Consider the following 15,116-nt stretch of genomic DNA (forward strand, 5'->3'; position numbering starts at 1 on the left):
ATGCCTATTCTTGGAAAATATCCCCTGCCACCTAGGGGACTTAACCCAGTCTAGGAGGGGACGAAGGAGGCTTCCCAGAGGAGGTGACATTCTAGCTGAGGTCTGAAGTTTGTATAGGTGTTCGCCACAGGAAAATTCATAAACAGCTGTGACTGTTTACAGAAGGAGGGAGCATGGCACATTTGAAGAACTTTAAGAGAGAAAAAAGAGAGAGACTAGTTTCCCAGACTGCAGAGAGGGAAGGAAAGGAAGAAAGTGTCCTTATTCAATAAATGGTGATAAAGAAAAAATAAAAAAAAAATTAAAAAGAAAGGAAGAGAGTGCAGGATAATCATGAGCAACCAGGCGGGGCAGACCCTGCATCAGTGCTGGTGGGGACAGCGCTGGGGTTTTGAGTCAAGAAGCTGCAGAATCAGGTTTGCATTTGAAAGTGATCACTCAGGCTGCTCTGCTGGGACCGGTTGGAGGGGACCCAGGGAAGGTGTAGGGAGGCGGTTTCATCATTTAGGCAAAGGACAATGGAGGCTTAGACCTGGATGGGAGCAGTAGAGAGAAGACAGTGGAAGGGAGAGGTATTTGGAAGGCAAAAACATCGAGCATTCGTGGCTCCCAGCCCAGAGAGGGACATTCCTGTACGGATAGAGCGAAGGCAACCTGAACCCTTTGTGGCCACCAGATATCTGGGCAGCCCATTTCACACCAAAGCCTCCTGTTGGTCACTGTCTTTGAGGGCCAACAGGATTGTCACGCAATCCCCCCTTCCCCCACGGAGTGTGGATTCTATTCAAATTTTAAGGATCACTTTCAGTTTTTTCTCAAATAGTCAGATGAAACCTTCACTCAGTTAGGGAACAGCCAACCTGGGGCATGTGTGTGCACATGTGAGCATGTGTGTACATGCGTGTGTGTACACATGCGAGCATTATGTACATGTGTGCACACGTGTGCATGTTCATCACGAGGAAAATAATACACATATATTTTTTAATTCTTTCTTTATTTATTTGTCTTGTTGTTGTTGTGTTAAAGACAGGGTCTCACTTTGTTGCCCAGACTGGAAATTCTTATTTTTATCAAACATAAAAAGTTGCCATGGGACCCGGGACTATGATGGAAGTCAATCCTGTGATTAGGCTACCTGAGCTGGCAAAGGGGAGGGGATTTTGCAGGTATATCTAAGACACTAAATGAGTTGGTTTTGAGTTAATCAGAGGGGAGATTTTTTCTCGGTGAGCCTGACTTAATCAGGGACATCATTTAAAAGATAATTTGAGTCAGGTACTGGTATCTGTAGTCCCAGCTACTTGGGAGGCCGAGGCAGGAGGATCGCTTGAGCCCAGGAATTCAAGACCAGCTTAGGCAATGTAGCAAGACCCTGTCTTTAAAAAAAAAAAAAAAAAAAAAAAACAGTCTGAGGTTAGCAACTGGAAGTGGCAGAGAGATGCAACAACCCTCCTAGCCTCGAAAGAGGAACTAGCTGTTTTCAAAACCTGCCCAGGGAGAGCGCCACTGAGGTCCACACTCCTCCTGCCTGGAGGAGCTCAATTCTGCCGACAGTCCGACAGAGAGTCCATATAAGCCCGTATGATGTCTCGGGGTGTCTCGGTGAGAACCCAATCCGCTGACACCTTGTGAGGCCCCGAACCGAGAATCGAGTTCCAACATACTCAAGACTCCCGATCCACAGAAATTACAATATAATAAGTGGATGTTATTTTAAGAGGCTCGATTTGTGTCAATTTGTTTTGCAGCAATAGAGAATGAACACAGCTATGACGTATCCTTGTGAAAAAATGCCTCCCCTGTGATAAGGACGTGTCAATGTGGGTTCGTCCCCTGTGACAGCCGTACCACTCTGGTGAGGGGTGTTGGTGACGGGGGAGGATGCGCATTTGTGGGGGCGGGGGCCGTATGGGAAACGTCTGTACCTTCCACTCAATTTCTCTATGAAGCTGATACTCCTCAAAACATAAAATGAAATTTAAGCTGGGTGTGGTGGCATGCACCTGTAATCCCAGCTACTTGGAACACTGAGGTATGAGGGTCATGTAAGCCCAGGAGTTCAAGGCCAGCCTGGGCAACATGGCAAGACCCCATGTCTTAAAAACAAAAACAACAACAAAAAAAAAAACCTAAAATCTATTTTTAAAAATGTTTACCCTAAATCTAATCAAGCCTTAAGGTCAAGGGTTGGCACAATTTTTTGGTAAAGGGACAGATCGTAAATATTTTTGGCTTTGGGGCCACACATTCTCTGTCGCAATGACTCAATCCTGCTGTTGTAGCAGGGATGCAGTTGCAGGCAATACCTAAATAAACAAGCACGGCTGTGTTCCAATAAAACTTTATTTACAAAAATAGGCCAGGCATGGTGGCACATGTCTATAATCCCAGCACTATAGGAGGCCAAGGGGGGAAAGATTCCTTGAGACCAGGAGTTCAACAACAGCCTGGGCAACATAGCAAGATACCCTGTCTCTAAAAAATTTTTTAAAATTAGCCAGGTGTGGTAGCCTGCACCTGTAGTCCCAGCTACTCAGGAGGCTGAGGCAGGAGGATCACTTGAGCCCAGGAGTTTGAGGCTGCAATGAGCAATGATTATGCCACTGCTCCCCAACCTTGGGGACAACATGAGACTCTGTCTCCAAAAAGAAAAAAAAGGTGGCAGAACTGCAGACCATAGATTGTCAACCCCTGTTCTAGACTATGTGAGGAGGGGAGGCAAGTCCCCAAAGTGCAGGGTCAGATCCCAACTTTGTATAAAATGTTGATACTTTCTTCATCATTCATTTTTAAATTCATTTGATTTTTTTTAAAAAAAACCTATAATAAATTTCTAATAAATAGAAAATGTTCATTCGGTTGTCCTTACATTGCAACTTTGCTATAGGTTTGAACATTTTCATAATGGAAAAAGTTGAGATAAGGAGATAATTACAAAGCTTCTAGAATTATTTTTCTTTTTTTAGAGATGGGGGGTCTCGCTGTATTGTCCAGGCTGATCTCAAACTCCTGGCCTCGAACAATACTCCCATAACCTCAGCCTCCTAAGCAGTCCCAAAGGACTACAGATTCGAGCCACCATGCATGCCCAGCAAGAGTCTCTAGGATTTAACATAAATCCATTCTCGCTGGAGCTAGATGGGCTGTGTATTTCAGTTGCCTTGGGACACTTCAGTTGATTTCTGTTGTCCAGGAGTAATTGTTAAAAATGTTCTAGTTTGGATGACACGTTATGTGGTTATGTTTAGCTACAAGAGTGTAAGGTGGGGATTGAATTAACCACTTCCTCATCCTGGCTGTGTGGTGCGTGGCTGGGAGACCTTAGGCAAAGCAATCCCCCTTGAAGCACAGTGGTTGTCAAACGTTCAGAGCAAGCACACTCTTTCTCAAATGAAAATTCACTGCAAAACCCCCCAGTGTAAGAAATAATTTGGAGTAGCATTTTATTAGCAAAAATTTCTTTCCAATGTTCAAATTAGGATGTACATACCAAGCAGTTGATTCTCACTGAGGCTGTTCAGATGGACACAGACATTTTAAACCAGAAATTGTAGATGAAATTGTTCCTCTGTCTCTCCGCATCCACTTTGTTTCTGCTTTGGGTAAATCTCTGACTCACCAAGAAGTTGGGGAAAAGAGTAGCTTTTTTACTTTTCTTCTTTCTTTCTTTCTTTCTTTCTTTCTTTCTTTCTTTCTTTCTTCCTTCCTTCTTTCTTTCTTTCTTTCTTTCTTTCCTTCTTTCTTTCTTTCTTTTTAGAGACAGAGTCTTGCTATGTCACTGAGGCTAGAGTACAGTGGCAGCATCATAGCTCACTGTAAATTGAACTCCTGGGCTCAAACGATCCTCATGCCTCAGCCTCTGAAGTAGCTGGGGCTATAGGCATGTGCCTCCTGCCCAGGCTGGTCTTGAACTCCTGACCTCAAGAAATCCTCCTCCATTAGCCTCCCAGAGTGTTGGGATTATAGGTGTGAGCCACCACACCCAGCCAATTAGGTATTTCATTCAAGGGCTCTCTTCACAACCTAAGCGGCCTCTTAAATGGAGATGGCAGAAGAATCCTAAATAAGTCATCTCCAACACCTTAATACCAGCTTCCAATGCATCTGAGCATGCACTTTAAAATTACAGTTTAAAATATTTTTTAATGGAATTTAATGCTCATGTTAGCAGAACTGCCAAAGCCCGCCTTGGAACCCTGGTTTGGGAAGCGAATGAATGAGCTAGTCAGTAGGGTCTCATTGAGCTCAAAAGCCTCTGTTTCTAAGGTTGCTTTTCCTGCAACTCTGTCTGGAATTCCACAAAGGGGAGAAGGAACAGCACCTTGAAGGTTTGGACTCTCCTATCGTTATAGCAAAAGCCCCGGAAGCTAGTGGGAATTTTAGAAAGCCGTGGGCAAAGAAAAAAAGGTCCATTTACATGGAATGAAAACAGTTCGACTGTTGAACTTGCACAAGGCAGATGGTTAAAAAGTGAAGCAGAGATATGTCAGCAGCTCTTTCTGTCGACTTCTAAGAGCTTCCAGTTTTTAAGATTAAAAAAGCATCTTTGTCCTGAAAGTTTGGAAGTCAGGGAAGAGGGATGGGAGAACTATAACATGGTTATTGTTTTAATGCCAACTTGGATCATGAAGTCAGCTCCTAAACCAAAGGCACGAAGGCCAAACACACCTATAGATATAAATTTGAGCCAACTGCCCACTTTAAAACATGGGAATGTTTTTGCATAAAAGTCTGCATTTCTGGCTTTGCTTATGACAACAGGAAGATCTGACAACGGGCTTGTTTTGTCACATTGATTCTGGGCTACTGTCAGGGTGCCTGTGCCCACCCTAGACACGACCTGTGCCCTCCATGTGTCCAGAGCCTCCATCCCTTCCTGCTGCTCACCTAGGTGCATGGAAATAGATGGCTCCAGATGGTTCACTAGCCTCGGGGAGCATTTGAGGGTGCCACCTGTGGAATAGACAGTCATGCTGCCGAGACTAAAATTAGAATACGGTGGTCCAACAAGGCTTGGGACAAAAGGCTCCTGGCTCGTAGAGCTCTTGCACCCAGGGCCTGTGACCCGGAGCAAATCCCAGCTACCTCTGCAAGGCTCCGTTTCAGCATCTGTAAAATGGATGCGGAAACTCCTGCCCTCCCCAAAGGATGGGCTGTGGTGACGATCAGATGACGACACCAGGTGCTCTATAGACTGATCCTCATCAGTGGTTTGGTCTGTCTCACACTCATCCATCCCCCCTTTACCTGGTACCAGCGCCCCAGTTTGCCTCCCAGAATATTCTCTTCCATTCTCAGCCTACATGACTGGGTGGTGTCATCTCCAACCTCAGCCCCATTGGTGGGCATTGGATCCATCCAGCCAATCAGAGTGCTACATGATCCCAGAGATAATCACTTGTTCCGATTATGAACCAACTGGGACCAACAGAGTTGAGGCCAGGACTTTGGTTCAAACTGTGGGAAAGGGAAGCCCTCTTTTCTATTGAACTTGGAGAAAGCAGCATGTTGGCCACCATGTTGATAACCTGGGGGTGGAAGATCTGAGACTAAAACCAACAATGAGGAAAGAAGAATAGAAAGATGGGAAGAGATGATGTCTGAGTCAAACAATCTGAGGCTTTGGGTCCAGGTATACACCAGAAAATACATTCTCTTTGCTTCAACCAGATTAAATGAGACTAACTCATTGGAGCCCCATGCCCCCACAGAGGGTTTCTACACAATCAGGCAGACTTGTGAGCGTTTGTTTGATTTGGATTCATTTCCCTGGGCACTTTCTGCTCCCAACTCCTGGGGTGCTCCTGCAGCTGCAGCCAGCTCTTCTCTCTGCCTGGATTTGACCATCCACACTGCCTTCTTGAAGTTTTTGAGAGGGTCTTGCTGCGAGGCTCTTGATGAAGGGCACTGGAAACGCTCTCGGATGAGATAACCATGTCTGGTGGGGGCAATGAAGCCATTGGAGGTTGGAATGATTCTGTTTACCACAGCATGGACAAACTGGACAGCCAGCAGGGTGCCTGTGGGGGTGAAGAGCAAGGCACAAATGAGAAAACTGGAGTGCATAGGTCCAATCCTACACATTCTAGAGTTGGTTGCACAGGGTCAAATTTTTGCTCTACCCCTGACTAACTTAGGCGTGACATTTAGAGGGACTCTTAGAGTCCTTCTTGCTTTATCTGCAAAATGAGAATGATAACAGAACCTACATCCCCAGGGGAATTTTGAAGATTTAAATACATCATACTTCTAAGGTTCTAAGTATAGAATTTTGACCCACAGTGAGCTCAGTAAATATTATTGTTGGAGGGAGAAGAAAGAGGTTGTTAACCTTCCCAGGATGAGCTTTTAAGGCCACAATCCGCAGCCCTCACCTACTGAGCTATATGTGACTTTTTTTTACCAGATATCTTTACTACAATATATCAGACTACAATGTATTCAACCACAATGTATTAGATTAATGTAATAGATTATAATGTATCAGATTACAATGTATTAGGCTCTACCTGATATTCCTTAGCTACTAACTTGCTTTGTGACCTTGAAAAAGTCTACTTCTCCATTTGTCAAAAGAAGATAGCAATGATACTTATCCCCTGCCAGGGTCATCAGGGTTCAAAGAGGTAATATATGATGAGAGTCTTCTCTACAGGAGACAGTGCAAGAAAGTGACAAAGGTGAGCACTGGAATCAGGCAGATGAGCTTCAAACCTTAGCCTACCTTGGACAAGTCACCCAGCCTCTCAGAGCCTCAATTTTTGCTCTGTAAAATAGGGATGACTGTTGAATTAAATGATTCAGGGATTATACCCAGTATACAGTATAACTCTTGCTTATATGACCTTGATATAATATTGAACAGACCAAGCATCAAGGGGGGTTTTCAAAGTGGTTGGTCTTAAAACAGGCTGCCCCTAACATTTATAGGGCCTGGGGCAAGAGATCCACATCTTATAAGACAAAATATGGAAATGCTGCAAATCTAGTGAATAAACTATTAAGTAAAATGCTCTCTATCCTCCTACATTGATGAAGATATCTTCAGAACCGCCTGGGAGGCTGGGATTGGATTGAGAATTCTTGGGCTCTTAAGAGTTTAGTACTGGAGTGTAGTGATGTGGGAGAGCCAGTACCTGCTGTTTGTGATTTTCCCCCCTTCTCTTCCCACTTCCCAGTTTTATCCCACACTGTAGGGCCCTCATAGATTTAGATATGTGAGGCCCTCACATATATAGGGCCTCTACTCCAGCTCAGACATCTGAACTCTACCCACACCACCCCATGGCTACCTCCTGAGCCTAGGATACACACACCAGGGGCACCGTCTACACTCAGAAGGATGACCCTACGGAAGAAGCCTGTGTGTGCCCTAAAGAGGGCTCGAGGCCATGTGGGAGGGTATTGTGGAGTTCCACAGCATGGATCTAGAAGAGAGGTTGTGAGCCCATCATCTTGGCTTGAAGACACCTCCCTAAGCTGAGGAACCCAGCTAGATGAGGACATAACAGGGCATTCTAATACCCAGGACTGAGGACAGAGCCTTCTCTCTCCAGATCAAACCTCAGTCTTTCCCTAAAAGCAAAACAACTCACCATCTGACACACTCCAGACAATTATGGAACGATCCTTTAAGCCTGCAAACACGTACTTGTCATCCTTGGAGAAGCAAGCGCATTGGACCCCTCTGCAGTAAGAGCTCTGTTGAAAACAGACAATGTATCCTGATTCCAGACTGAAAGACACCCACGAGATCAGCTGCAAGGAGCCAGGCTATTTTTTTTTTTTTGACAGAGTTTCACTGTTGCCCCTGGTAGAGTATAGTGGCATCACGGTAGCTCACTGCAACCTCAAACTCCTGGGTTCAAACAATCCTTCTGCCTCAGCCTCCCGAGTAGCTGGGACTACAGGCAAACACCACCATGCCCAGCTAATTTTTCTATTTTTTCATAGAGACAGGATCTCACTCTTGCTCAGGCTGGTCTTGAACTCCTGACCTCAAATGATCCTCCTGCCTTGGCCTCCCAGAGTGCTAGGATTGCAGGCGTGAGCCATCCCACAGAATCAAGTGAAAACCTGGAGAGATGGGTAGCACAGTATTCCCAGGAGCAAGGCACACCTCCATGGAGACTGGATTAAAAGATTTAGAGACAGTTTGCACTGGGGAGTGGGAATTATAGGATTCAAGTTCTTAAATGACCTTGGTTACACCAACATTAGCTATGATTGTATTTAATTAAAAGCTATGTCCCTAAATAAATACATAAAGCCGGGGGCACGGTGGCTCACTCCTGTAATCCTAGCATTCTGGGAGGCCGAGGCGGGCAGATTGCTCAAAGTCAGGAGTTCGAAACCAGCCTGAGCAAGAGCGAGACCCCCATCTCTACTAAAAAAAAGTAGAAAGAGATTAATTGGCCAACTGAAAATATATAGAAAAAAATTAGCCGGGCATGGTGGCGCATGCCTGTAGTCCCAGCTACTCGGGAGGCTGAGGAAGGAGGATCGCTTGAGCCCAGGAGTCTGAGGTTGCAGTGAACGAGACTGACGCCACCCGTACTCTAGCCCGGGCAACAGAGGGAGGCTCTGTCTAAAAAAACAAATAAGTAGACAGATGAAGGAAAGCCAGCGGGACGGGGTGTGGCGGGCCACGCACCGTGTAGCTCATCTCGAATTTCCACCTGCACACCTGCAGGTCCCAGAGACACAGCACGCCTTCCTCGGACCCGCTGACCGCCAGCTGCTCCCCGTGGCTGACCTCCGCGCAGGTGACCCGGCCCCTGTGCGCCTCCAAGGGGGACACTTTGGCGTGCGCGCACTCGTAGAGGAAGAGGCCACCGGCGGTCATGCCGTAGACCACGCGGTAGTCTCGCAGCACGGCCACGCTGGAGATGGTCTCGGGCAGCTGGGTGTAAAAGGTGTACGTTGGCCCGTCGACGACCGGACAGGGGTCCCCGGGGCTGACGTCCAGGACCAGGACAATGTTGTCGTAGGCAACGGCCAGGCGGTCCTCCCCCTTGCTCAAGGCCATGCAGTTGATGGCTTTCCGGGCCTCGGGAGGGGGGATGCACATCACATCCTGCCTGGAATTCAGGGGGAACACCAGGACGGTCCCCGAAACAAGGCCAGTGAAAAGGAGCTTGAGCTGCTCGGCGACCTCCAGACACCTGACCTCACTGGAAGTGTCCAGGACGTCTTGTTCCTCACCTGCCGGGGGAGAAGACCACACTGAGAACCGATCGCGGAGGCACTGGCTCCCTGGGCTTCCTATTTCTTTACATATATTTTCCTTTTATTTTTTAGAGGAAGGGCCTTGCTCTGTCGCCCAGGCTGGAGTGCAGTGGCATCACCGTAGCTCACTGCAGCCTTGAACTCCTGGCCTCAAGTGGTCCTCCTGCCTCAGCCTCCCGAGTAGCTGGGACTACAGGCGCTCACCACCATGCCCGGCTAATTTTTCCCATTTTTAGTAGACACAGGGTCCTGCTCTTGCTCAGGCTGGTCTCCAACTCCTGACCTCAAGCGATCCTCCCGCCTCGGCCTCCCAGCGTGCTAGGATTACAGGCAGGCCATAAGCCACCCCGCCATGCCAATCAATCTGAGCTGTCTATAATGTCAATCACATCATCTCAGGCCCCTTCTTAACCGTCAGCAATGCAGGGTGCTGGGCAGTGGGGTGCGAATCCTGGCTTCCCACGGCCCTCGGGACATGACACAAACTCCTTTCTACTGTCCTCAAGGCATTACGTGACCTCTCCCGACCTCGTCCTAAACTTTTCCTTTACAAATGTCCTCTACAAAAGGCCAGGAAATAAATATCTTTGGTCCATGAGCCCTATGCACTCAGTTACGACCTCTCACCCTGCTGTTGTAGCCCATAGGCAGACACGGATGGTAGGTGCACACACAAATGCACGCTTCCAGCTTTGGCCCTCGGGCTGCAGTTTGCAGACACCCACCTCATGGGCCACCACTCTCCACTGCTCTGTGTCCCACTCTGCTCCCCAACTTGCAGACAAGCGCCTCGAGAAGAGTAACCTTGTCTGACTTGTGCACCGCCAACCCCTGAGAGCCTAGGCTAGTGGGCTGACGCTCAAAACATACCTGTCTGGGCTGGGCACGGTGGCTCACGCCTATAATTGCAGCACTTTGGGAGGCCAGGGCAGGAGGATCGCTTGAGCCCAGGAGGTCAAGACCAGCCTGGGCAATAATGAGACTCCTCTATTAAAAAAAAAAAAACCTAAAAAAAAATGAGCTGAGCATGGAGGTGCACACCTGTAGTCCCAGCTACTCGGGAGGCTGAGGCCAGAGGATCACTTGAGCCCAACTGTTTGAGGCTGCAGTGGACTATGATGACGCCACTGCACTCCAGCCTGGGCAACAGGTGAGACCCTGTCTCAAAAAAAAAAATTTTTTTTAAACAGGCCTCAGGTACTCCTTTGTCACCTTCTGCCATGTGAGGACAATGGCCATCCATGAACCAGGAAGGGGGTCCTCACCTGATGCCACACCTGTCCGCACCTCGATCTTGGACTTCCCAGCCTCCACAACCACGAGAAACGAATTTCCGTTCTTCACGAGCCAGCCTGTGCTGTTCCACTATAGCAGCCCCAATGGGCCAAGGCAGTGGCCCCACTTGCCTTCCAGGGCTCCCGTGGGGTTCCAGCCAAGCTCACCTCCCTGCTCAGCCCTCCCCCCGCCCCAGCCTCCTCCCCTCCCTCCCTTCCAACACCCCTGCGTCCATCATTTGTGCGAATATCCCCATCGCAGGCCCGGCTTCTAGGGGACATGAACTAAAACAGGCACTGGGCAGCCGGATTACCAGCTGCCTCCCGGGGGGGTGGGGAGGTTGTGTAAAATCAAGTCCCGTTTTCAACCAGCGACTTTCAACCTGCCTAGAGTTATGGGGGTGTTATGGATTGAAGCTTTGTGCCCCCCCCACGTTTCTAGGTTGAACCCCTCACCCCCATGGGCTAGTATTAGGAGGCGAGGCCTGTCTCAGTCCATTTGTGTTGCTAGAAAAGAATGCCCGAGGCTGGGGAACGTGCAAAGAAAGGATAGTTTATCTGGCTCACGGGTCTGCAGACACCAGAGTCTGCCTCTGAGGAAGGCCTTGCGGAGCTTCCCCTTGGGGTGGAAGGGGAGAGAAGCTGGCGTGTGCAGAGATCACAGGCCAAGAGAGGAGGGGAGAGGGGGAGAGAGAGAGAGAGAGGGGTGGGGGAGGTGCCAGGCTCTTTTTTTTTTTTTTTTTTTGAGACAGAGTCTCACTTTGTTGCCCAGGCTAGAGTGAGTGCCATGGCGTCAGCCTAGCTCACAGCAACCTCCAACTCCTGGGCTCAAGCGATCCTCCTGCCTCAGCCTCCCAAGTAGCTGGGACTACAGGCATGCGCCACCATGCCTGGCTCAATTTTTTTCTATATATATTAGTTGGCCAATTAATTTCTTTCTATTTATAGTAGACACGGGGTCTCGCTCTTGTTCAGGCTGGTCTCAAACTCCTGACCTCCAGCAATCCTCCCACCTCGGCCTCCCAGAGTGCTGGGATGACAGGAGTGAGCCACCGCGCCCGGCCACCTCTCATGGGAACTAATAGAACAAGAACTCGATCACCACCACCTCCCCCATCCAGGAGGGCACCCACCTATTCCTCAGGGATCCACCCCCATGACTCAATCACCTCCCACTAGGCCCCACCTCCAACACCGGGGATCAAATTTCAATGTCGTGAGGTTTGGGGGGACAAACATTCAAACTACAGCGGGGCCCCGTTGGGAAGTGATTAGGCCGAGGGGTGGGGCCCTCACGCATGGGATTAGTGCCCTTCTAAGAAGATGCCCAAGAGCTTGTTCTCATTCTCTCTCTCTCTCTCTCTCTCTCTCTCTCTCTCTTTCTGCAGATACAATGTGACGACGACGGCCACCTATGAATGAGGAAACGGGCTCCCACCAGACAGCACCCCGACCCTTAACGCCCCGGCCTCCAGAACCCTGAGCGGTAAGTGCTCACCGCCTAAGCCCCCCAGTCTACGGGGCTTCCTTACAGCAGCCTAGACCCACAGACGGCTCCAGTCCCCGCCCGCACGCCTGACCCTGGGCACGTCTCACAAACCTTCCGCCGAGTCCCAGATGGCGACTTTGCTTTTGTCCCCGGTTTTGGGGAAGTAGACGTAGCCCCCGTTGTGGGACACCGCAGTGAGGCCCGTGCGGTCCAGAAAGGGGGCAGATCCCAGGGGTTTCCCGGCGTTGGCAAGGTCCCAGACTTTGAAGGAGGAGGACTGCCAGGAAGCAGATGCCACCAAGGCCCCGCCCCGGGCCAGCAGGCTCACGGGGGCCCCCACGCCTTCCAGGATGTGCAGCAGGGTCCCCTGTTCCGACAGACTCCACACCTGAGGATAGAGCACAGGAGGGCGGGCGTGATGCCTTCCTCCCGCAACTGCAGCTTGGAAATAGGCTTCGATAAGCCCGTCTATCCACTGACGATGAATTTTTTAGGCTGCGGCTCAAGGGACTTCGCGTCTCCCCGCCACCCCCCCTAAAGGTCCTCACTGATCAGCTACTGTAGCGGTTCCCAAAGCATGTCCCAGGGAACCCCAGGAGGGTACCCCTGGGCCCTTTTAGGGGGTCTGCAAGATCACAACTATGTTCGTAATAATTCTTTTATTTCTTTTTTTGTTGTTGTTCATAATGCTTCTAAGATATTATTTGCCTTTTTCACCCTCTTCCTCTGATAAGTAAGCGGTGGAGTTTTCAGAAGCTACATGATGAGATATCACACCAAACATGAGAATGCAGAATCGAACGTGAGAATCTGTCTGTCTCCTAGTAAGCCAAACGTTAAAGAGATTTGCAAAAACGTGAACCATTACCACTCTTTCTTTTGGTTTTAAGAAACGTAGGTTTAAAAAAAAAAGGTATGTAGGCCGGGCATGGTGGCGCACGCCTGTAGTCCCAGCTACTCGGGAGGCTGAGGCAGGAGGATTGCTTGAGCCCAGGAGTCTGAGGTTGCTGTGAGCGAGGCTGACGCCATGGCACTCACTCTAGCCTGGACAGCAAAGTGAGACCCTGTCTCAAAAAAAAAAAAAAAAAAAAAGAATCACATCTTCTATTCCAGAGGCGGAGGTGAGGCTGGGGGTTCCCGGATCTCCCACCTGAATGAGCGCGTCGAGGGACCCGGTGACGATCAGGTTGTTCCTGGGACCGAACACGGCCGTCTGGACCCTGTCCTCGTGTTGCAGCTCGGTGGCCGTGAACCGGTGAAAGCCCTGCGAGTCGGCCAGGAATATCCACACGGATCTTCCGAACCCTGAAACGGCAGACAGGGAGGGGGCTTGGTGCTCTTGCGCCTGGAGGAGCCCGAGGGTGTGTTCTGAGCACCTGTTGTGTGCCCGGAAGCTGGACAGGATCCCCGGGGAGAAGAGCGCCCCCTGCTGACCTGCTAGTTTCAGACTTCAGGCCTCGGGGACTACGAGACAACCCATCCTGGCTGTTTTAAGCCCCCCGCCCCCCACCAGGTTTGTGGGCGAGGTTGTTACAACAGCCCCAGGACATTTGAGCCGGTTTTAGTGGGGTGAGCAGGTGGCAGCCCCTGGGAAGGTGGGAACAGCAAGAGACCACCGGGAGGCAGGAGCATTGTGAGCGTGTTTGAGGAGCTGCAGAGAGACTGGTGTGGCTGCCAAGGAATAAAGGAGGGGGAGATGGAAAGGGTGGCTCGATTGAACAAATAAACAAACAAATACCAGGACACCCAGTTAAATGGGAATTTCAGATAGACAATGAGGTTTGTTTGTTTGTTTGTTTGTTTCCCCAGTATAAGTATATCCCAAATAATTGCATGGGATATACTTATCCTAAAAACTTAATTTGTCATCTATCTGGAATTCACATTTCGCTGAGGGTCTTTTAGTTTTTCTGGCAACCCTAACGCAGGGGACTCGCTCACTAGCATGCCAAATATGATCTGGGTGATGCTTTGTTGAGGGGACACCTAGCGGGGCAGGGAGGTGCACAAAGGACAGATTTATGCAAAGTCACTGAGGCCCCATAAAGGACATAAAGGGGCTGGGCGCGGTGGCTCATGCTTATAATCCCAGCAAGCACGGGAGGTCGAGGTGGGAGAATCACTTGAGATCAGGAGTTCGAGACCAGCCTGAGCAACATAGCGAGACCCTGTCTCTACTAAAAATAGAAGCATTAACTGGGCATGGTGGCGGCATGCACCTACAGCCCCAGCTACTCGGGAGGCTGAGGCAGGAGGCTCGCTTGAGCCCGGGAGTTTGAGGCTGCTGTGAGCTACCATTGTGCCACTGAACCTCATGTCCAGGCAACAAAGCAAGACACTGTTTCCAGGGGAAAAAAATAAAAATAAAAGAGTTTTGTCCTTGGAACACCACGGGTCACCAGTTGAGTCACCATTTTCCATTGGCACCAACAGCTCAGGTGGGGCCCCCATTCCAGTGGCGCCCTGCCCCGTCACGGGAGCTATCTGCTTATACGATAGGTGCACCATCAATTCTTCCGGATATTCAGAAAGGACATATTGGTAAATAGAAAGATGTTCTGATGCAGGGCAGCATTGTGTTCGAGAGCGTGGAGCCGAGCCAGACTCTGGGTTCAAATCCCGGCCCCTCCACTTACAGCTGTGCGACCTCAGGCAAATCACTTAACTTCTCTGTGCTTTAGTTTCTGCCTCTATCGATGAGGATGGTGAAAGTGCCTACCTCCCGGGGCTACTTGTTGAGAAGTAAAAAAGTTAGCAGCCAAGAATCCCTTAGGACAGGTTTTGACTCATGCGACCCACCCAAGTATTAGCTACTATTATTCTATGATGGCAGAAACTCTCATGCGCGGTGGGCCTCTGTGCTGCCTGCCTGGCCTACATCATCTCATTTTAGCAGCTGTCTGATGACCCGGGTCTACCCTACAAGGACATTTGCATCCCATTCTTGTGCAGAAAAGGATTCTCAGCAGGCCTGGCTTGACCACACCCTGCACGTGAAAGAGGTGACTTCTAAGCACTTGGAATGTCCTGCCCTGGTAAGAGTGGTTTGCTTCCTTAGAGGGTTTGGGTCACTCCACATAGTGAGGAAGGGATTTATGGTGGAAGGTTTGGGACGTATGGTA

The 15,116-nt window shown here is 49.5% G+C and overlaps 1 protein-coding gene across 1 annotated transcript in view; it reads right to left on the reverse strand.

Moving 5' to 3' along the window:
* Positions 1–3,740: 3,740 nt before the first annotated feature.
* The window catches only part of NWD1 (NACHT and WD repeat domain containing 1), a 54,376-nt gene continuing 43,000 nt past the window's right edge, over positions 3,741–15,116 (reverse strand). The window contains 5 exon segments of the mRNA XM_076001230.1: positions 3,741–6,023; positions 7,599–7,704; positions 8,657–9,207; positions 12,106–12,382; positions 13,145–13,299. Coding sequence (XP_075857345.1) covers positions 5,722–6,023; positions 7,599–7,704; positions 8,657–9,207; positions 12,106–12,382; positions 13,145–13,299 — 1,391 coding nt within the window. The 3' untranslated portion in view covers positions 3,741–5,721.

This window comes from Microcebus murinus, chromosome 4 (genome assembly GCF_040939455.1).
Source record: "Microcebus murinus isolate Inina chromosome 4, M.murinus_Inina_mat1.0, whole genome shotgun sequence".
Lineage (NCBI taxonomy): Eukaryota > Metazoa > Chordata > Mammalia > Primates > Cheirogaleidae > Microcebus > Microcebus murinus.